This window comes from Gymnoscopelus braueri (assembly GCF_963280865.1).
Source record: "Gymnoscopelus braueri genome assembly, chromosome: 2".
NCBI lineage: Eukaryota > Metazoa > Chordata > Actinopteri > Myctophiformes > Myctophidae > Gymnoscopelus > Gymnoscopelus braueri.
Genome location: NC_137604.1, coordinates 26,999,346 through 27,022,601, shown reverse-complemented (window position 1 = coordinate 27,022,601; position 23,256 = coordinate 26,999,346). Strand labels below are relative to the sequence as shown.

General features: G+C 41.3%; 1 protein-coding gene across 4 annotated transcripts in view; it reads right to left on the bottom strand.

The window, feature by feature from the left end:
- The window catches only part of tbc1d1 (TBC1 (tre-2/USP6, BUB2, cdc16) domain family, member 1), a 62,087-nt gene that overhangs the window by 34,455 nt on the left and 4,376 nt on the right, over positions 1–23,256 (bottom strand). For 3 of the 4 annotated variants that reach the window (XM_080419813.1, XM_080419815.1, XM_080419814.1), the window contains exon 3: positions 4,407–5,024. In XM_080419813.1, the coding sequence (XP_080275939.1) occupies positions 4,407–5,024 (618 nt within the window). Of the gene's footprint in view, positions 1–4,406; positions 5,025–20,612; positions 20,758–23,256 lie in introns of those variants that run through there. The other variant, XM_080419816.1, reaches the window with a different exon arrangement.

The window sequence follows — 23,256 nt, the reverse complement described above, 5'->3', positions numbered from 1 at the left end:
TGATCGTGGACTGTTACAGCACTAAGTACAGCCTAATACTATAATACAGCCTGTACACGTTATCAGAGTACTTGGAGGCCAGTCTGTAGTCGTCAGTCATGTATGATGCACCAACCTACCATATATGGTTTAAATTCTACTTTTCCATTCAGTCCCTTCCTTGTTCCACTTTATGGGCAATCCCGAATTTACGTCAAGATTGAGTCAACATCACTCAAGGAGAATTCCCCAATTCGTCACTGAACATGTGGTGTTTAAATCACATGTCTTCAAAGCCTCAGAGTATCTCTTCCGTGATGTCAAGTTCAACCTCATGCCCTTTTGGCCCACAGTGTCAAATACCAAATACTTAAATAGGGTTTAATTCCAGGGACTTAAAAACATGTTTTTTAAACTGTGGATGGGAACGAGGGCTCATGATGTCACGATGACGAGGTCTTGATGTGTGTCATGATGATGGCACCAGCAGGATGTGGTTGTTAAGAATAAATCTGTGTCTGCTGAAAAATACCCCCTGCTTCCTGCACCAATGCTGACAACTTCCTGTTCTGGAAGGAGAACAGGAAGGGTGGCATTGCCAGGGGGTCAATAAGGTCAAAACGAGGTCAGGGAGGGCAGCGGAAGTGATTTTGATCAACAGTCAGCAGCATAGTACATGCTGAGTCAAAGGGGTGGAGGGGGGGGGGCGGGGGGTCTGCTGTGTGCATGTCAGTGAACAGTAAGTTTGCATTTGACCTCACATATGTGTCCTTGTGATAAATCTGTGCGACCTCAAGTTGCACTTCACTTCAAAGTCCTCTTATCACTGAACGAAGTGGTGTGTAAGGAACCAATGTGTCTCTAAAGCTATTACACCCAGCTGTGGGTTATTTATGACTCAGATCAGTGAGAAAGTCCTTCACCTCATCCCTACCTTTATCCTACCAGATAGAACCCCCACCCCCAACACCAGTCTCCACCAGGACGGACAGGGTGCAAAACATACTCTCTCGCCATGCCTGGCGGAGACAACAAACACATTAAAAGAAACATGGAAATAAATATTCGAGACACCCACACAACAAAAAAGCCAGGTTAGTCGTGGCGTGGGAATTACTGCATGGTAGCTGACACCAGGGTGGCCCCAATACACTTTGTAGGATTAAATAGGATTGCCAGATCTGATGATCAGCCTTTACTTGAAATAAGTTTCTTAGCCTAGGGGGGCATGCTTAATCTTTTTCTATCCAAAACTGCCCACATGACATATTCTGACAAATTGAACTTACTGCCTGAGCTGAGCTCTCCTGTGGGAAAAATAACAAAACTGTTAACATAAATATGAATTAGGCTCAACTATCAACCAGCAGACCACATGCTACATGAAGCCTATAGAACAGGCTTTTTACATTTTTTACTTTTACCTTTATTTGCTACTCTTGTTTCTTGTTTGTGAATAATTAACTTACGGTAAGTCGAATCTAACATTTCCAAAAGTCAAGTGACCGCTTACGATGTCAACATCCGGTCGCTGCTAATGCGCACAGAAATACATTTGTCCCAAAATGTTGTGCTTCTTGCCAAATGATATCTATGCTCTTTACTGATAATAAAATGCCTTGAAAACTTTTTTTTTGTCCAGCTCATGAATGTAGCCTGTGATAGTGATTAGTGAACAAGTAAAAAAAAAAAATCTTAACCCATGAAATGGTGCATGAACCCCCCCACCACTATTGTGCGGGGTGGGTGTCATGATGAACCCACCAACACAATAGTGGTGGTCCCCAGGTTGCTCTTAGTCAGGATGGTGGTCCCTGGGTCAAAATCAGTTGAAAATAGATATAGAACATCTCTCACCTTGTTAAAACAAAGCGCAGAGCAAGCACAAACGTACTGTGACTTTCGTTCCTGTCAGTGTCTCCTTCCACTTCCCTCTCCCCTTTCCAATTCCATCTCTGTTGCCAATGCCAATTCCAAATTGAACAAGGTTGGCCAAAATCAATACTCATCAGCCAGTGTTGCTGCTACACAGCACATCTTTAGGTGGATGGTTTCTTTATCACTTAAGCCCTATATACTTTGTCGTATGACAAATAGTGAAATTAGCCGATATACAAGCTCACAATGCGTTGCACCGCAATGCGTTGTGAACTATAATGACATTCCGAAAATGGGATGCCAGGGTGGGTACTGTCCAAGAGTCCATATTTATTCATGTGCGAAGATCATACATGCTTTCTCACTGTCTGTCCATGATTATGTGCAGATCCTGCTTTTTCACAGTCTGTCCGTGATTATGTGTGCAGATCCTGCTTTTTCAGTCTGCCCATGATTATGTGTGCAGATCCTGCTCTCTTCTCTACCTTACAGGGTCAGAGAGACTGGTTTTAAGATAACAGGTCAGTGATCAGAGGTTAAGTCACTTATGGGAATGATGCGTAGCCTGCGAGCTAGTTCAGGCAGATACACTTATACGCATGTGTGCAGCACTACAGTATGTGGGCGATGTACTGTATGTGACGTGTCAAGCAGCTGACCAAATTGGCGGTTTACTTAAGCTCACCTGATTCATTACACTTTCTCTGGCTGTCAGTGCTGCCACTGATGTGTGATCACTGATGTGCTTTCACATCAAATATAATATTCACTTGTATTTAAATTTTAAAATTCTCTCTCTCTGTCGCTCCCCCTCTCTATGTGTGCGTCCATAGGCACTATAAGGAAGATAGACATAGCAACGTTTATAATCACCACACACTACTTCACAAGAACAACGTGTTACTAAGCGATCCACTGAAAAATATACTTATTTACATGCGTAGATTTTTATGATGCAAGTTTCCGTAATGACATTTCAGTCTGGAGCCAACTTGTGACGGAGCGACGACAAGAGCATAGTAATTGGCTAGAAGTAGATGACGGACGGACAGCTTGCGCCCAACTAATCTCTCAAGAACAGATTCTGCTCTGCGTTTGAATCTGTCGGGGAGGTTCGTCATAACATGTACGCAGTAGCCTACAAGTGGGCGTGCCTTCAGATCAGGAAGCAGGCCGCGCTTTACCCAATCAAATGTAGTGGGCGGGATTCACGTGTCCGTCGATCCTTCCCCACTCGAAACAAAGCAAAACTCATTTAACAATAGCGTCCGCGGAGCAGACAAAACCACGGAAAGATATTCACATTTTAACTTGCTCTTTCATCATAGAAACAAGTGGGCTTATAACCAAAACGATCCATGTTCTCTGGGAGAAGTGGTGTTAGTGTTCCGTGTAGAAATATTGTTAGTGGGAATGAAAACATAGTCGCACCACCGGAAGTGATGCGCTGAAGGCAGACCAAAACCCCGGTTTCCTTGCGCACGGGTGCTACGTTTTCTTCCTCCCAGAGCCAACTGAGATAGTCAAAAACAGCAGAGGGCCTGTTTTTCCTTTTCATTTGGCGCTGGGTTCCCAGATTGGCGCCCAACTGGTTAGTTCCACTCTATAGCCTTGCATAGCCTTGCAGATGCGTATCCCATAGCCTGGAGGGACGGTCCATCTGAGATTATTAATCCACAAACACAATATAGTTGCTGTTGACCGATTCGAATATTTGAGAATTAAGTTCCTTGGCCTACTGACAGCATGCACAAGAAATATGGCGCTGATTGGTGTACTATTTACGAAATTAGCTGCGGACGAAGACACACACACAGACACACTCAAAAACATAATCTCCGCCCTGCCTGGCGGAGGTTATGCCTGGCTGACGTAGACCTACAGTATAGCTTCACTGCCCTCTGACAGTTTTGCCTACAGCCTAAAAAACACATGGCACTACTTTGACTTGGATGAATGAAGAGACCAAGCTAAATGTAAACTGTGCCAGGTTGAAGTAAAGTGTTAAAATAAAACATCAATGTTGAATCATCTGTGGTGGAACCACCCGACAGAATTAACCCACTAACCTCATTGCAGGCATGGTAATCTAAGATATGCAGACATTTTCCATAACTGAAGATGAAGGATCCATTGCCCTCACGGCATATTTGAAGCTAAGTCAGACAACCTTGACAGCTCAGGTTTACAAACTTTACCCCAATTGTTCTAGTGGCTATTATTAAACACAAGCTATCCTTGTTGCACTTGTGTCCTGGTAACATGTTACAAATGAAATATCAGTTTATGATCAATAGCCCCCATCTATAAAGAGATAAACATAATCTGAGACCTTGGCCTGATGCAATAGAATCAGTTTGATAGTTTTGGGTGTTAATTTTATTAGCAATTTAGGACTCTGAATCTGGCCAAGTAGAGTTGCTGTCCAGTGTGGTGGTATGCAGTGCTACTGTACATTCATCTTGCGTTTTTAAAAAGTGACTACAAAAACAGTACTCACTGAGGTGTATTTGATAAGAAAAATGTATGTTGATTTCTTGTATCCCTACCATAAACAGCATTGTCCTGTTCTCCCGCAGGCTGGTGGGCAGTACTCCAGCAGAGTGGGAGTGTGTGAGAGCTGAGGTGCTGCTGTGCGTGATCTCTGGGCACAGTCCATTCTCATCCAAGGCTTGCAGAGAGGGGAAGCTGGGGTCTCGTTTGAACAGCACTGGATGTCTCCCACTGGAGGGGCTGTCTTTACCCCCATTACCAATCCCGCCATTCCCCAAACCGTTGGACTGGAAGGCCAACGCCCTCTTCAGCCCTCCAGCCAATCCCCCGGCATTTCCTCCATTGGCGCCTTCCCCGGAGCAAAGTGACTGGGCAAACTTCTCGATGCACTCGTCTATCAGAGCGGGCGGGGCTTTTTTGTGCGGGACGCTGACGCGGCCACAGAACAGAACCTCGAACTTCTTGGCAAAGGTCGTCGGGGACACGACAGTGGTGGCGGGTGCCTTGGAGGTTGTGTTGTTTGTTGAGGAAACGGAAGAGGAAGTGTGGGATCTTTCAGAGGAAGGTCCGCCCCCGGAAGCAGTGGCTGAAGGGTTGCTGGGCACGGTTGTGATGTCATCACTGCGCGCTGAGCTCTTACCCGCCTGCCTCAGCGTACTGATGATCTCAGGCACCTGGTGAGACACGAGGGGAAAGCTTAACATTAGTATGTTAACAAATTGACTGCCAGAATTATTTCAGATTTTTAGCTGTAGCCTGCCAGAGATTTTTCATTGAAAAAAAAAAGTTCTCAGGAGCCGAGATACAGAATTTTTAAGTTTTAAGTTAACAAGGAAGTGGATAGGAGTCTAAATCTTCGAACAATCATATCTCCTTGGTCTTTGGGTCAAAAAAAAAAAATTGAACGCAGATCTGCGTTCTTGGCAGCCCACGTATTTATTAAAAATAGAACGCAGATCTGCGTTTTTGGCAGCCAATGTGTTAATAAATAACCTTTTAACCGACAATACGAATTTTGACTGATTAATAGTTAAACAGTACTACTGAGTTAAACAGTTTATTTGTATTTATTTTTTTTATTTTGTATTTTTTTTAAAATAACACATGATGCACTTCTGCAATGCATTATATGTTTACAAGTGTGCGGTGACTGCGGTCACTATATAGGACCTACATAGAACTTCCTATAAAGTGAGAAAGGAGTAGTGAATTAATTAAATGATTTTGGACACAGCACCTGTCTATTTCTGTTTGGGGGGGAGGTTGGAGAAGCAGCCTTTTTGTCCCCAAGTTACAATTTTGCTTCTTTTTTTTAAAGATTAATCTTTGGGGCTTTTATGTGCCTTTATTGATAGTGAAGTGAAGTAGACCGGAAACAGGGAGAGAGAGATGGGGAGTGACACGCAGGTTCGATTCGGGAATCGAACCTGCGACGCATGTCAGGCTACATTGGAGCGCGGACCACTAAGTGACATCTTGAGGTGACACCAGTAGGGTTTATATAACTAACTAACTAACTAAAATGTCTCAATATTATCATGGCCTTGTGACAATATCATTGTCTACCATAGGTATTCAAGCCAAAAATGTTATCATTTTGTTTGAACAGCAGTGGCGTTAACTGGAGTGAAACAGCCTTGTTACTTAGCTAAACATCTACCCAGTTGTTGTTGGCTGAGCAACATAGCCTTGCCATTTAGCTTAGCAGCTAACTTAGCTTTAGTCAAACAGTGCTGCCAGCTTTGTACCAAGAGACACAAGTTAAAGTGGCACAAAGCCTCAAACAAGTGTGCATCTCATTAATCACATGAACCCGGAGTCCTGGACTCAAGAGCCGCTTGTATCAATGCCTGTTACTCTGAAGAGAGTTAAGGTTGCTTTGCGTGTCGCTGAGGAGACTTGACTTAACCTGGGGGTCCCTTTGCCTTTATAGGTTTGGCCGCGGTGCTAGTGACATTATGGTGATGTCAGTCATATCCGTATATGGAGCAAGCGATGACAGTTATGCCCAAAGGTGGGTCTATGATATCAGTCTTGGATGTTTCGGTTAGCTCCATATGTGGGCCTCCAGGAGGGGTTCTCTGATGTCAGAGCTAGGTAACTATATCCATATATAGAAGTCTAGGAGAGAGTCCCTGATGTCAGAATTGGGCAGGTTGGTTGTCTCCATATATGGGGATCTCCATATATGGCTAATGCTGGCAAGTATGCCCTGAACGTTCGCTACAATCATATTGTAGACTTGTTATCATGATATTATCACATCGTGAGTTTTTGGTATCGTTACATCCCAAGCATTTCTGTTAATTAAATATGATTCTGCAAAGAATTCTGTCTTGGATGTCTGTCTCTACTGACGTTTAGTAGGTCTTCAAACAATCTTGAGGATTTCATATAAGAATTTGTCTTTCCTCTATTTTCCCTAGGCTCTCCTACAGGCTTGTCTAAGAGTGCGAGTGGTGTAGTTCAACCCCGAGGGTTTCAACAGTGTCATTCTTAGGTCTAGTTGCTTTTGATAGAACGGATGAGGGAGTGGGCCTGGGAGAGAATCAGAGGAGTACAAGACAACATGGAGACAAAAACAGTCATACGATGATCAGAGACACCAAATCACCAATATTGATCATTTCAGTATTGGAAATGGATAAACCAGATGATAAAACAAGGTCTAATATTTGTGACCCTTGTCATGTCTTGGACCTGAAACAGATTGCATAAGAGCCCACAATATGTAAAACTGAAACATAAATATCTAACAATCCATCACTAACAATCAAAAAAGTATTAGGTTTAGTTTTGGGAAACTTCAGGAATTTCTATTGATCATACCATTAAAAAATTATATATATATATATATATATATATATATATATATATATATATATATATATATATATATATATATATATATATATATATATATTTCATCATTGAAATCTACATTTCACTGTAAGTCAAAATAAAATTGTTTCTTTTATTATTGTTGATACACTTAAGAGGAAGAATCTGAAACATGATGCCATTAATGAGGCTACGATAATTTAAATGATGATTATTTCTATGAAGCAAATACAGACCTTGTTTAATAAAGTCAGTGGCTGCTGTAAAAGTTATTGGGGGGAAAAAGTGGCTCAGCTGGAAATATGAGTGTTAGAATGGGCCAGGGAGTGGCGAGTGTGTTCCTGTGAATCTGAACATGTGGGTTCCAGCAGAAGATTTTGCTCAGCTGCATGTTGTTCACCACAGGTAAAGACCACACTTTATGCTAAGCCATCAGCGACAATAAAGACCAAACGACTGGCTGTATGAACATGTGCCGTGTGATAATACAATGTTATTTTATACAATTTAAGTGAAGTCTCTCTCTCAATAGACAGAATAGAGTGTGGAATCTGGATTTTTTTTGTGGAAAGAAATTTAACTTGAACTTCAGGTAAAAATGTGTGTCAAACCAGAAACAGGATTGTGTGAAAGGTTGTGTCCGACCTAGACACAGGATCTAAAAAAAATGTCTCAATAGAAGAGCAGGGAGACCATTGTTTTTACATAATATATCTTTAATATGTATATCTACTATATAATCAATAATGTGTGTATATAGAATAGATCTAACTGGCCCTACTGTACATCCAGGTTCAATAACCCAGCAGCAGCCAGAGACATTTCTTGCAGTTGGTATTGCTGTTATTGTAAGTGTGAATTTAGTTGACCCTCAATGTGGTCCTTCAACTAAATTCACAACAGTAAGGATATATAAACATTACAAACTATTAAAGGCCTGTAGTGCAAAAATAACAACGCATTAATTGCACTTGAATATAGCATGCAATATTGCGTCTGTGGTGTAACACTATAGACATTTATAGAAGCAGACATGGCCATACAGTACATCAGCATACAGTAGGTGCCAGTGCCACACCTCTCCATGGGCTAAACTGATTTACAGTGTTGCCTAATGATTGCTACAGCTGGCTGGAAAAGAGCAGGCCTTGTGATGTTTTCCTGTACTGAATGTACGACAAATGACAAACCACAAAGGATGCTTTGTGTCCCTCCCTTTCATAGTATCTCCTTTCCTTTCATCTCCTCCCGGTTTTTCTCCCTCACTCTCAGATTTTCTATCATTTTCGTTGCCATGAATTCACCAACTTAAAATAAATAAATAAAAAAAACACTTTCAGGTTCAACGTCTATTACACATCCAGGTTTTTCTGCTGTGGGTGCATAGGCATAGGCATGCCACCAGAGGGTGGGGGCTGTTCTGTGTGGGTGGGTGTTTATTGAAGCAACAATATGGGGGTCTGTCTATTCCTGGTGTGTCTGTCTGCTTTGAAGATCCATGAGCCATGACCTTCTCTCTCATTCCCACTTAATCACAACAGCATAACACATGCACGCAAACGGGCATGTGTGTGCCAGTTGAGCTCCCTGCATGCGCAAACTGCATGCACACACACTTTGACGGATGGCACAGCAGGATGCCAGAAAACTGCAGTAATAATTACTCCTACTTCAATCTGTAAAACCAGACCAGAAATGATAGTCTTGCTCTCTGAGCAGACCTGAAGCCTGTGTTCAGGGAAATAATCACCACAGTAAATGTGTAGAGAAACAAAGACATGGCACAGATTTATTTGTTTTGTTTTAGCTATCTGGGCTATACTTAGCCACAAAAAAGACAAAGAGAGCAGATAGTCTCTGTCCTTAACTGACATCAGGGAGTTCATTAGTAGCTCTGCTCTAGACAAGCTACTTACAAGCTCAAATGCAAGTGCATCCCAAAACAAGGCACGGTATATCCAGATATAAAAACAAGTGCACGTACACGCACCAGTAATCATGTTAAAACTTAGGCTGTGGAATGGAGAGCTCTCCCTGGCCGAGTATAGTCTAAACACTACAAGGATTCTGGGGAGTTTCAAGTACTCCCCCAACACACTCCCAAGGCTGCAAAAACAAATCATTTGACATTCTGTTCATTTTGCTATACAGTTATTATTTCTAAGGCTGTCCCACTCCCTTCAGTTACTTAATCGATCAGTTTGGCTTCAGTCGACCAAGACGTTGTTAGTTGATTCATTAGGCTAGTAATTGTTTATGCCTGCCTTACATCTCTCAAAAACTCTAATTCTGAAGGTCTATAACTTTCAATAGCCAGTACCCAGTAGCCATTTTGAAATCTTCCTCATTAGAATGTTCAGTTTCAACCTCTACATTTTACAGATTTGTTTATTGAATCATCTAATGCAGTTCTTTTTTTAAGGCCACAGTCCTCTTAACTGTGAGAGAGAGACGAAGCAGGGACCCCCACTATAAATGAATTGTATAAAATTGTCTTGCATATTAAACTGTTTTGTTTTTTGTGAGAAAGGCTTTCATGCAACTTGATAAGATGCTGCACCTACCACTCTACTTATTTCTTCATGATACTGTGATGTCGATTTTCAACACAGAAAGATGCAGGGGGCAGGGCACATACCTACTGTAAGAACAACTGACTCATTACAACCATTCAGTCTCATATAATGTCTGGATCAAATTGAAAATGTACTAGTATTTTTTTGTAATTAGTAATTTGTCGTTTTTTTTTTGTCTCCCCCCCCCCCCCCGGCAATTTGTAAAATAAGAAGGTAGAATAATGAATAAAATGTATGTGTATGAAACAAAGGAACGCTACAAAACAGAACTGAAGAGAACACAAGTAAAGAATTCGGAATAACTGAGCTTGGTTTCACTGTGTGCGTGCATGTGTTTGTGTGTGAGTGTGTACACCTCTAGCATTCAGTTATTTATTTTGTCAGTGTTGTAAAAACAATTAAATGCCATATCTTTAACACAAGTTCACAACATCAACCCAAGTCCTCCAATTGCAAATTACATCCCACAAAACAGACAATATTTCTTTTGCTGCTCTTGTCCAAATGTTCCCTCTGCTGTGTGGCAAAGCCCAGGCCTCCTTGCTTCACCACATTGGCTGTGTATCAAACTGAGGGACAAAAAGCAGGAAGTATAGCCTAGCTAAGCAGAAGTGGTTGACTCGTCATATCAGTGATGTAATTCCATGTGAGTTAGCCTGAACTATAGTTAACTATACAGCTCAGGCTGGAGACCAAGGTTAATAAAGACAGAGTTAACTAAAACTAAACTAAAAACTCTATTATTAACTGAAATAAAAATAAATGTCAATTTGGTCAAATTTGTCAACATAACCATGGGAGGGATTGGTGCATATGTTTATTGAGACTGGAATGGCTACACAACTGTGAGTCAATTGTCTCCAAGTGTATTTGTATCAAGCAATACCTACGCTGAACTTGAAAATCTTGCCCCTGACAAATAACCACATTACTGTACTATAATAAAACTTCAACTAACTTCAACTAATAAAAACCTAAATAAACTAAACCTTTTTAAACAATAAAAAATTCTCTCTCAATTCTCAAATTGATGAATTTTGAATTTTGAATTCTCAAAACTCAATTCTATTGAAAAGAAACATTTAAAACGAAATAAAAAACAAAAACTAGGAAGGAACAAATACAAAACTATAATACCCTTAAAGGACACACAGTTCTGTCAGCCGTGTTGAGTCTTGCCTGGGCATGGGGTGTGTTCAGAATACCACTCTTAATCTACAATACCTGCCTTGTATTCACTGGCACACTTACAGCTAGTTCATACTGTAGAAATCAGTTATTTTCAGCAAGTGACATGGTCGTACCACAAAGTAGAAATTGGGCTACGGGGCTTTTTCACTGCATCTAAAGCGTGTTCCTCAGACAAGGGCATCAGGTAAACTCCATCTTAAGTAGCTTTTTGTTGAGCCGCAAAGCCTTTGTGAAACTATTGTAATGAGGCTGTGTGTGTCACTTTGTCCGCAATGACAGTTTCGTCATCAAATTACAAGGCCATGTACTGTATTTAGATCTCTACCTCAATATGTGACATATGGTGTAATTTGGTGGTGAAAGGTCAAGGGTCGGCAAGACGATCAGCCTCACCTCTAGGTTGCCCTTATTTTTAAAATTAGAACACCAGAATAACAGGCCGTTATGGCGTTTTACACTATCAGGTGACCTCCAGCATTCTTATTACTCTATGGAATGTGGTTTCGTCACAGTGTTTCCAATTTGAAGGCCATTGTATAAAATGCAACTCAAAACATTTTCAGAATGCATAGTGCATTACAAGCTCGCTGGCTGTTGAAAGGCGAGAAGGAAAGACATTGCCCTTGTAGATTGACTGACTGGGGTGAAAAGCGACAGTGAAAGCAGTGCATTCTTTTTTTATCTAGATGGCTTTGCCGAGTCAGTGAGAGGTTTTGTTATGGAATGAAAAATAGCAATAGGAGCAAACAGTCTGCTCAATACTTTTGCCTGGATGCAGAGAAAATGACGAACGCCAACTCTCAGGAATGGAAAAACTAAAAGGTCTCCTTATGTCAACAGAAATGCTGCCGAGCAAAAAGGGTGAGAGCGTTTGAGAGAAAGCGGAGAGAGGCAGAGAGCTTTTAAAAGGCAACATAACAGGCATCCTGAATGCTTCCAAAAGGTCTGCTCGTTTTGAAGACGATGAGGTTCACAGGGCTTAACTCCCAAAAGCAGATGTAATATTCAGACAGTGGTGATATCACATTCATACCATGGATACAAATATGAAGTGCTTGCGGCATAGCACGCACTTACAGCCAGTACCCATTCACGCAGTCAACGCAGTCAATGATGTAGTCCAACTACACCAAGTATGGCAGAATGTGAGTGTACTGGGAGAACGCGTCTAATTTCTAATCCAGTTGGTTGATTGTTTTCCCAATCCTCAAACGCCTTTAATCCCATCTCTCCATGGCGACAAACCGCCAGTGGGCTGCCTGCTTTGTTGTTTCTAAAGAAAAGGCCAAGCTAGGAAGTGAGATGAGGAAAACTCAGTAACGCCATCACTGCTCTTGCATCAAATCTCATTTATCTGAATTTAGTCTACAGTTTTACCAGCTGTCAGGCCATGGTAAAAAAAACTAAAAAACAAAACAAAAAACATACAACAAACTGTTCAGTGATGTTCAGATACAGCGCAAGAGGTAAACCGTCTTTAACTGATAACTGAATACATATTATCTAAACTACTCTATTACCTTGCAACAAGCCTAGCTTAAGGACTCCAGTCAACTTTCTTAAAGGAGAATTTCACAGATGAATAAGCCGCATTCACTTATTTGTAGTGTTAGAGTTATTTGTTAGTTATTTAAAATTGGTACACTTGAAGTTCACATCAGAGCAAATGGATTTAGGTTCAAAATCGGCTAAGTAAAGTGTCCTTTAAATCTTTTCCTTATACAAATGTTTGATTAAACATTGATGATTTAGCCCATGAGGGGTTGGCACCTGTTGTTTAAAGCTAGGTGTTCAGGGCAAGTGCGTATCTATCTGGGTCAGTTACCACTCACCTTGACCACCCAGCTAAATACAGGCACCATGTTGTCAGTCAGCAAATTCCAACATTACAAGTTTGAATCATCAATCTGTTTTTGTCCCAGAATTTTTACGGACTAAAAGGGATACAGTATGGATGAAATCTAGCTGTGTCCAGAACAGATCCATTCCCCATTCCGACGTAGGACAGTGATATATTAATCCAAAAGACAAATTTCCCCTCAGTAATCAATAAAGCTCTGGTCCATAATCTATTCTACACCCTCCAGAAAAATGCGATTATGCGATCGCAGAATTTACCGCATAATCATCAAAATGGCACAGAATTATGCGGGGGTAACGTTTTTTCAAAAAGGCCGCATCGCATAATATGCACATCGCATCGCATAATATGCACTTCGCATCGCATATTTCCGCATACTTCGCAACTTTTCACATATTTCGCAACTTTTCGCATATTGCCGCATATTTCACAACTTTCCGCATATTTCGCAACTTCCCGCAATTTCACCGCATTTTTTTTTTTAAAACGCATATTTCATCGCATAATCAAGAGTTTTAGCCTGCATAATCAAGGATTTTTGCCCGCGTTTTTCTGGAGGGTCTAATAATCTATCAGATCAGCGTTCCACTTCCAGTATGCCCTGGATTCCAGCATCATCTTTTTACCTCAGTAAAGGTGAGCAATGTTCAGTAGAAAAGGCTCATATAATATCCATTCCATGTTTATTAACCTATTATTCTAACGAGAGCATTATATTCAGCTGATCCATCGTGCAATCAAGGGACTCGCTTCCAGACGGAACAGATGCACAAGTTGTCAAGGCGATGCGACGCCGACGGGATCTGTATTTTTTGACGAGAGACGAACTTCTTCAGCACGGTGAAGTTGGTTTCACGTTAGGTGAAGTCAGTTTGATGTTGGATATTTACTGTTGCCTTTTAAATGGTGTGAAATGGGGTGTGGATAAATGCAAATAAACTTCTCGGAACGTGCTTGTGTTTTTACGATAAGCTGGCAGCCATCCGGACTCATCATGACATACACCTGGTATGATCCGCACATTTCAGGGATTTACACACCCTTTCGTGAATTGTCAGTTTGTGCTTAGAGAAATTACACACGCACCAGCTTAGTGAATCAGGCCCATTATCCCGCTGCTTTAGTTTTCTTTTGCCACACTGTGATGTGATTCTTTCACCCCACACTTGTCTTTTTCAAGGTCACACTTGCAGCAGCAGCTGCCTGCACAAACCCCTTAGGTCGTTTAGGATACAATCCCAATCCCTCATATTTTAACCACTAATCCAATAACTTGTTTACTTCTTGCATTGCTCTTGTCCCAGTGTCAACAGCAGCCAGGTTCCGTCATGTTTCTCCCATTCTCACTGCTTCTCATGGTCACAAATCAGCAGCCTTTACCTCATGGTGCGAGATCACAGTCTGCCTTGTGTCTGCTGACAACAGACCTTGCTCTGTTTAACCTCTTTTCTACCTCACCCCTCTCCTCTGCCTTCTTCTACCTCCTCTCATAACTTCTTCTGAACCATTTCTTGCAGCAATCAAAATATTTTCCTTGCTCTCCCTCCCTCTTATCAGAGAATACATGGGATACACGTGAAAGAAGAGAGGCAGTCAAGTTCTTTCTTTTCCTGCAGTGTACTGTTCTGTGTTACATTCAGGAACTAGTGTAATCTTGCCCCATGACACTGTCATCCCTGTCGTCAAGGCAACATGTTTTAGTTGAGCGCTGCTCCTCAACTCTTTGGTGTGATGTAATCACAGTGTCTTCTCTCACTGCTTTCCCACATACAAATAAAGTTTTCAAAGAATCTATAAATGTTTATACCCCATAATATCAGACGGCCTGAATGACTAGTGACACTGAAGGCATTGTGTTATGATTCCTATCAAGTCAATCAAATCAAAGTTTCTGTATTGTTATGGGCAGTGCTATAGCTTACATCTGTGTCATATGACACTGATCCTATGATTTTCCATACTGGAATAATGTTTAACTGGCTCTCTCTTCAAATGTATTATGTCTTTAAGTGGAGGGATTGAAAACCCAGAAGGGTGGAGAGGTATTGCCCCTCTAAGAAAGCCTATAAGCTAAAAACACACAGTGACACACAAGCAATATCTTGCTCAGTAGACCAATGGTTAGAAGAGGCAGGCCTATTATAACAGGAAGTCAGTTGGACGCGGCAATGATCTGTGACTGTGACCCATGGGGGAAGAACACTTGGTTCTTGGCATGGTGAGTCGCACAGAGTAGGCACTATATAAAGGAGACTACTGTAGTACTGACCTCTAAAAACTAGGAAGTTACACAAGAACCACAACAGAGAACTTCCAATATAACACATTAAATTGTGCAAACCTCGCTGTGGGTGTGTATTGAGAGCAAGAGAGAAACGGAGGGTTATGGTCAAGATATGATACAAAGTCTTGAGGCAAAGCACTTGTGCATTCATGCTTAGTGAATCCCTGCAGATAAAAGTAGCATTTAGATAAACACACAATGTTCCTATGACCCTGACTCTGTCTTTCTTCTGAATCATTTCTTTTTGACATTTTGCTCTCTAGAACTATGGTATTTCTTTCTCAGAACCAGCAAGACTTTCCAACCATGCCGTGACTACGTTACCTTTGTGTTTCCCTTATGTAGTACTGGTCCACAGCAACAACAAAAATATGTAATTTAGACAAATTTGAAAACTGCAAAAGTAAACAGCAGGGTCAATGAGTTGGAATATAGACTACACAGTAGCTCTATAGAAAATATATTAAAACATATAGATCTTGGGATCCACATGGGAATGCCGTAGCTCCGATGTGAATCTTCAGTCTTGGCTCCAATGAGGATCTTAGACGGATAAAATAAAAGTGGGCACCTCGATGTAAAGTTGAGAACTATTTAGTGAATTTTAGTCAATTTATTTTTCACGGTACGGTACATCATTATCAGACCTATATATCCTTCAACTTCTTGTTTATGCCCATAATGTTTGGATATACAGGTTCTGTAGCCATTTGTAGCAATTGTAGAAATATTAGGCCTTATTTGCCGAATGTTCAAGCATGTTCTAACCATGGCATGTATACTTATCTCTATACATCACTCAAGACCATTTTCCAAATATTACTATTAGGACAACATATTTTGGATAAACAATTTTACATCGGGGTGCCCACTCTTCCTGTTACCTCTCAGACTTCATGTGGCCAGCCTGTGACATCAGTCGTAAGACATAAAGAAGCTTTGTAAAGAAGCAATCTATACGATGTCATCTATGTTTCATCATAACAACATTGACTAGATCAAAAATTACAAGCTCCATAATAAAAACGTATCGTTATAATTCAAACACTGCTGTAGCTCAATTCTGAAATGTTTAAGTATGTGATTAATTTAACAAACAAGCCATGTGGCACTGACAACAAGTCACAGAGGAATGTCCCTGATGTTGTTTAAGAAAATGCTAACTAATGTTATATTAGACTTCATGTGGCAGCTGGCAGCCAGCAAGTGAGCACAGTGATACATTAGACAGTTGGGGAGGATGGACTGGGGGAAAAAAACAACAAACCAGCTGAATGTTTCATCCTACATTTCCCATGGTCATGTGCCCTGCCATGGTGCATAGCAAAGGCTCAGGTCTGAAGATTCTGGAGCCAGACCAATAAATAGAAGTGGGGGGGAGAAGGAGAAAGATGAATATATGGAGGAGAGGGAGGAATCATTAAACAGGGAGTGCCACTGGGTGACTGAAACAACCACAAGAGTCCAAGGCACTGACGTCAGTCTACTTGGGCTGAGAGAGAGAGAGAGAGGGGCTGAGAGAGAGTGAGTGTGAGAGTGAGAGAGAGAGAGAGAGCGAGCAGGAGAGAGAGAGACTTACTTAACGGCACAGACAAGTGAGGAAGAGATGAGGAGCTCATTGAAATGTGATAACAGTTACAGTGTGAGTGTGTGTGTGTGGGGGGAGGGGGGGGGGTCTGTTGTCTGAGAAGCCAGGCAGTGTGCTGAATCATTGTGGACTTTGACTTGGGGGTAAATTAGGACAGCGAAGGGTACTCAAAAAACAGCCCCAACCTTTTTTATCTCTGGGAAATCAATTCAGGAAGGAGGCTGTCAAGGTACATTGAGAATGACAGCTGACTGAACCAAGACTGACAACAGAGGGTAACTGAGAGGCATTGGACTGGACTGGACTAGGCAACGGTTAAGAAAATTAGACAATCAGACAGAGAGAGAGACAAGGCTAAGATAGACACTGATTGAGAGACGAGGGTAGTTTAATGAAGCAAAGACTGAAAGACTGAAACACAGGAAGGTATGTCCACTTAAAGGGACACTTCACCCAAAAAAAACTTTGTTTCAATGGATTAATCACCCCATGGAGACTTGAATTCATGGATATTTTTTTAGTTTTTTGTCTCATTCCTAAGACAATAATTTGATGACCGGCAGCGGTTCCGGTAGGAGACACAACGAGTCGTTGTGTCTCCTACCGGAACCGCTTCCTACCGGTCCGCTGGTCATCAAATTATTGTTGCGAACGCGGAAGGAGGCGCGCCTCCGACCAAGTGGAGCTTACTATGAAACCCTGCTCGGGTTGTGTGTGTGTGTGTGTGTGTCTCTGTCCGTGTGTGTCTCTGTGTGCACTGCCTGTGTGCGACTGCCTGCACTGCCTGTGTGCAGCCGCCAGAGTGCGCCAGAGTGCACTGCTGACACATCTCAGAGTGCAGCTGCGCCCCCATGTGACTCACGCTCTCATTGGCTGCTAGGAACTCTGAAACTCCGTGCATAGGAGAACCTTATCCCCCCCACTAACCTCAATACGAGGCGGAGGCAGTCACGCGACTGTCTCTCTACACTCTCCCCATCACGGTGAAATAACACGGATTACAAGTCCGTAAATACACAATATTTCCGAGCTGCGTTCGCGCGTCTCACTTGTCTTAGGAATGAGACAAAAACTAAAAAATATCCATGAATTCAAGTCTCCATGGGGTGACTAATCCGTTGAAACAAAGTTTGTTTTTTAACTGAGCTGTTTTTACAACAGGCTGCGGAGTGACTGTCACATGAACGTACAGTAGGAGGAGGAGGTCACATAAATCAGAGAGGGAGGGAATGGCTGTGGAAAGCATGTGAGACTACTGGGTTACCAAAGAGCATGGGAGAGGAAGGCTCAGCTTCAAACACATGCATGTTTTCAATGGGCTGAGGGATGTCCATTTTACCAACAACAAAATATAAACAATCTAAATGTTCTACATCTAAAATCTAAACTGAAATTTCAAAATTGCAAAGGGGCTGTTTTAAGTTTTTTGTTTTATTAGGAGAATTTTCTTTCAGGTGTTGTTAACAAGGTGTTTTAGTAATATGGTGTGGAAACGAGCTGCAAACTTTCATTTTCTTGGCATAAAGCAACTTTTCCTCACGTGTCCCACAGTTTTTGAGCGTGTTTAACAGTTGAAAAAAGCAAGAAGAGCTGCTTATACTGTACATGCTTTGCTATTCACATGATGCCATTCAGAAAAAAGGCCTGATGTGACTTTTTACTCATAAGAGGCCCAAAATTATTCATGTGATGCCACTCAGAAAAAGGCCTGATGTGACCTTTTCCTCATAAGAGCCGAAAATTATAACCTCCATTAAGAAAATACTTTAGGGTCGGTCATAATCAGTGATGCGTGAAACTGAACATGTTAATTGTAACTGTATGTATGTCTGCACTGAGAACAGAACAAGTCTGTGACTAATATGATACACAAACCGACACCTTGCCTCCTGTTCTAAAAGTGCAGCTCTGGCATGGGTACAATGGTTTACTTTAGACTTTAGAGGTGACATCGCCATGACTCAAACGTTGCACACACACAAAACGACACCATCTTTTTAGTCTGTATTTACGACAGTGAAGCCGACTGGATTTTCATTTAGAAGTTAAGTGAAGAATAAACACTGAATGACACACTTCTATGGGAATGTCACTGCCAGATAACGAAATGCCATTTATCAGACAACGAACTGATACAAACTGTAAACATTAGCCTGGACTACACTACAGTTTAGAAACAGAAGTGAAGATATGAAACTGTATGGAGTGTGGTGGTGGTTATGAAGCACTTAGCCTACAACCTTTGACAACCTTTGACTGACTTCAGATAACAAGCAGTAATGTTTCAAAGCAAGAATGAAGATTGGGCAAGCGGTGGAGTAAACAGAGTAAAATCAGGTTTCTCCATCTGCCGCGACCCCGCAAAATAATAATATTTTAACTGGGGACCCCCCACCCTGACAAGCACTTGGAACTGTAGGAGTTGAGGCATTACATTTAGTTTGACTCGGTTCCACAGATAAATATTGTGAAAATAGCCGATCTACAAGCTCACAACAGCGAGGTGTTGTGAGCTTGTAGATCGGCTATTTTCACAATTTTTGCTTCTTTCTAATATTATTTGACAATTTGGCCAATGTTTGACCAGTTTTTATAGTACAGTTTGTTGATTACTTTTGATGCAGTAATGGTCTTTTTTTTTTACTGTAATCTGGGGACCTCCTCAAAATCATCCCCCCTAGGGGTCCCGACCCACAGGTTGAGAACCACTGGGCTAGATCACCCCTAGGAGTGATAAGGAATCATCCATATTCTAGAATCTATACATTTAGCTCATGCACAGTGAAACTGACTGGGGCTTGAACTGTCATGCTAGGTCTACAAAAGATGACAAGTTGTAGCCTACTACTCTTGCTTCAAGTAGTAGTATAGGCTATGACTCTCAAGATTCAACTAATACATCACCACAACAATATCGACTGTACTCAAACTACCAGTGATGTAAAGTAACTAAGTACATTTACTCAAGTACAGTACTTCAGCACAATTTTGAGGTATTTTTACTTTTCTGGAGTACTACACATTTTCAGTACTTTTACTTCTACTCAACTCCACTACATCTCAGAAGCAAATATTATACTTTTACTTCACTACAATTATTTGAAAACTTCAGTTACTTTGCATATTTTGATTATTATTACAAAACATACATTAAACACTTAAGCCCTATCCCCTATATACATTTCAGCCATTGGAAAATAGCCGCTCTACAAGATCATTGTGAGCTTGTAGATCTGTTATTTTCTAAAGATTTTTGGACATTTTACACATTTGAAAACGTGTGAAATGAAATGGCCAGGACATACTGCATAATGACTGAGTACTTTTACTTTTGTGCTTTAAGTATAATATTTTGATACCAATACTTTTGTACTTTTACTCGAGTATTTTTTTTTATTCCAGACTTCTACATTGCAGTATTGATACTTTTACTTAAGAAGAAAAAAAGAAAAAAAAAGTACTTTTTCCACAACTGCAAACTACTAACATTATAATTCGCAATAACTTGCATGGAATGCTCAGAAATAGCTCCTACCACCACCACACTAACTTTATGTTGCTGTGGTTAAGTGTAGACAGTTGTTCCTTAGCTGTTTTGGTCATGTGTTGCCAGTTTTGGCAAAAGGCAGACAGCATACTTTCACAAGTCTAGACTTCAGCTCGTAATATCCTTTCTAACGTTTCCCTATGGAAACGATACAGACAGGCATCACTAAACATGTGAATAGCCTGTCTAGCCAAGTTAAGCAAGAACAATATGATTTGTATCGTAAGTTAAACAGCTTTTGTCGCCACACATTCAGTGAAAGCAAGCGGGTTAGCAAACGTTAGCTCGAGAGACAAACGTTTGTTTGTCTATAACTTTAGCTAAACTGACTGTTGTGTTAGCAAACTATAAAAGAAACAAGTCAACGGACTCACATCTTTCTGCTCAGGCTTAACACTGAAGAGGTTGAATCGCTGAAGTCGCGCTTTCATTCCATCCGACATGAACTTTCCCTCAGTAGTTCACTGGGTACTTTACAAGGAGTGTGTTCGTTGAGTTTTCAAATCAATGGGACGTCTATTTCTCCTTCCTCTGCCGTGTATGAGGAGAGGAGGAGAGGAGAGGAGAGGGGAGAGTGTTGCCAGGTTTGAGAGAGAAACAAGCAACCAACCAGGTCAATGAAAACAAGCCCAAAAGAAGCGACTAGGCTACATCGCCTACTTGAAAATAGCCGATCTACAAGCTTACAACGCCTCGTGATGCGACGTGTTGGGAGCTTTTAGATCTGCTATTTTCAAAAAATCTGGCTCCCTGGCACAAAACATTTTCAGATGGGGGTTATAGGGACAAATACATATTAATTTGGGGGTCTATGACATGAAAATATTTGAGAGCCACCACTTTAAATAATAAATGAAAAAATCGGAAGCAAGCCCAAATAAGCAACTACACACTTTAGAAACAAAACAAGCCCAAAAAACCGCAACCACCAATTTTTACAAGCAACTTTACAGAAAAACAAGCCCAACGTCGCTTATAATAAGCGGACATGGCAACTCTGGAAGGGGGCTGCTCACAGTTCCCGTCCCAGGGCACTGAGGGCAGGCTCACTCGTCTCACATATGAAGGCGGTAGATGTCAGATTAAAGCTACCATCGTGTTTATAAGAGCTACGTTGTTATCTGGTAGACTGTAAACACGATTTCCTGGCTTCCGCCATAAGACCCACTATTGCCCGTAATCTCGACGAGACGTCATATGACTAAACATTACCCAGCCAAGAATGAAAACTGAACAGCAACTTGTCTTGAGCCTATTATAATGAGTAACGTATTGGTATAAAGGCTACAAGACGAAAAGAGTGAACAGGTTTATAAGCATTTGTCAATGAGCTGGATTGAAAACTACCTTGAAATCAATGCAAAGGGCCTTTGCGTTTTTTTTCTTCTTTATAATATATAAAAGGCAATAACCTGAAAATAATTTAAACATTGTCAACTTTGTAACAACAGTGTCACCTCGTGGTGATTTTTAACATCGTCCAGCACTTTCTTGAAAGAAGGGGAAACCCACAGCTCCTCTGAGTAATCCTCCTCCCATGGTACTGCACAGGAAGTTCTTAACCTCTATATGGACTTGAGTATTTAAACTGGAATGTTAGCTTTTCCCGTTATGATTATTTTTAGTATAAACAGTCTATTATAAGCAGATATCATGCCCTACATCCCTCGCCCTCTTGTCAAAACAATAGACTCCCAAACATCAGAGAGTCTAAAGAAAACATTATTTTCCACATGTTTCATTCTCGTTCCAGTATTTCAACATCTTTCCAAGCTGTATGTTGGTTTTTATACAAAGGCTATAGGGGCCAGTTAATTATAACCCTTTTTAGGCAGGTAGAGGTTCGGGCCTCACATCTGCGTCACGGCAGATAGTACCGATATTCCCAGCCCATAGGCACGCACGCACACACACACACACTTGTCCAGTACCGCAGATCCAACCGATATGCCCATATATGGGCAGATAGAGACCAGCTGACCTATTGACTTTAAACTTGCCTTGCATATTGCCAACTCGTCATAGTACTGACGTCATAGTCTGGCCTGGACTCAGGCATGGATCACACAGAACTCCATATATGGGCATAAAAGGGGCACAGTGTCTCAATGGGGCCCCAAGGGGCAACCACATGCACAAAACATCATGCGGTATATTCATCATTGTGTACAGACAGCATCATGTCCTGCACTTAGAACATCTGGCAGACAAAAAGAACATCTGTAACATAGTTAGTTAGTCAACAAATGGAAATATCACAAAGAAGTAATGGGATGTGGATATGTTATGTAATATCTGTACGCACGCACACGCACACGGACACGCACACACTTGCAGGCTTGTGACTGCCTGCATTTGTTTGTGTTCATGTGGTGGTGGTGGGTGTGGGTGTACTGTGACTGAGCCAGAGCAACAGGTGGCCAGCCCAGGAGAGCCTGACATCATTATCACGTTCTGGGAGGGATTACTGAGAACAGAGAGGGAGAGAGAGAGAGTAAACTATAGTAGAGTACACAGTACACACAGTACACCCCCCCCCCCCCACAGGAAGTAGTTTCCACAGAAACCAGACAGTTCTAAGACTTGTAACTTACTAGTCTCTGTTCCTCAATCTTCGAATGCTACAGAGTCTGTAATTCTGCCTCGTAAAAGTTCTGCACAGGGATTTCTTTTTCGTCATTTCCATTCACGAAAAAATATTTTGAAATATCTTTAAAATATGTTTTTGAATTTCAATTTCTGCTAAGCAGCAAAGGATTTAGATTCAACTAATTAGAATTCCAGTAGGAATTATTTACATGACTGCAAAGGCGAAACAGAAGTGGGAGGAGGCATCCACTGTTACTAACCTACAGGTACATTTATGTCCTTGATGTAGGACAAGCTCCTTTACTCTGTCTGAACCTAGTACTAGTACTTTTAAGACACAAAGAGAAAAATATATCATCATGTGACCAGTGGACGTGTGTGTTTGTATGTATGTGTGTGGGTGTGGGTATGTCATTAAGTTGTGCAAAC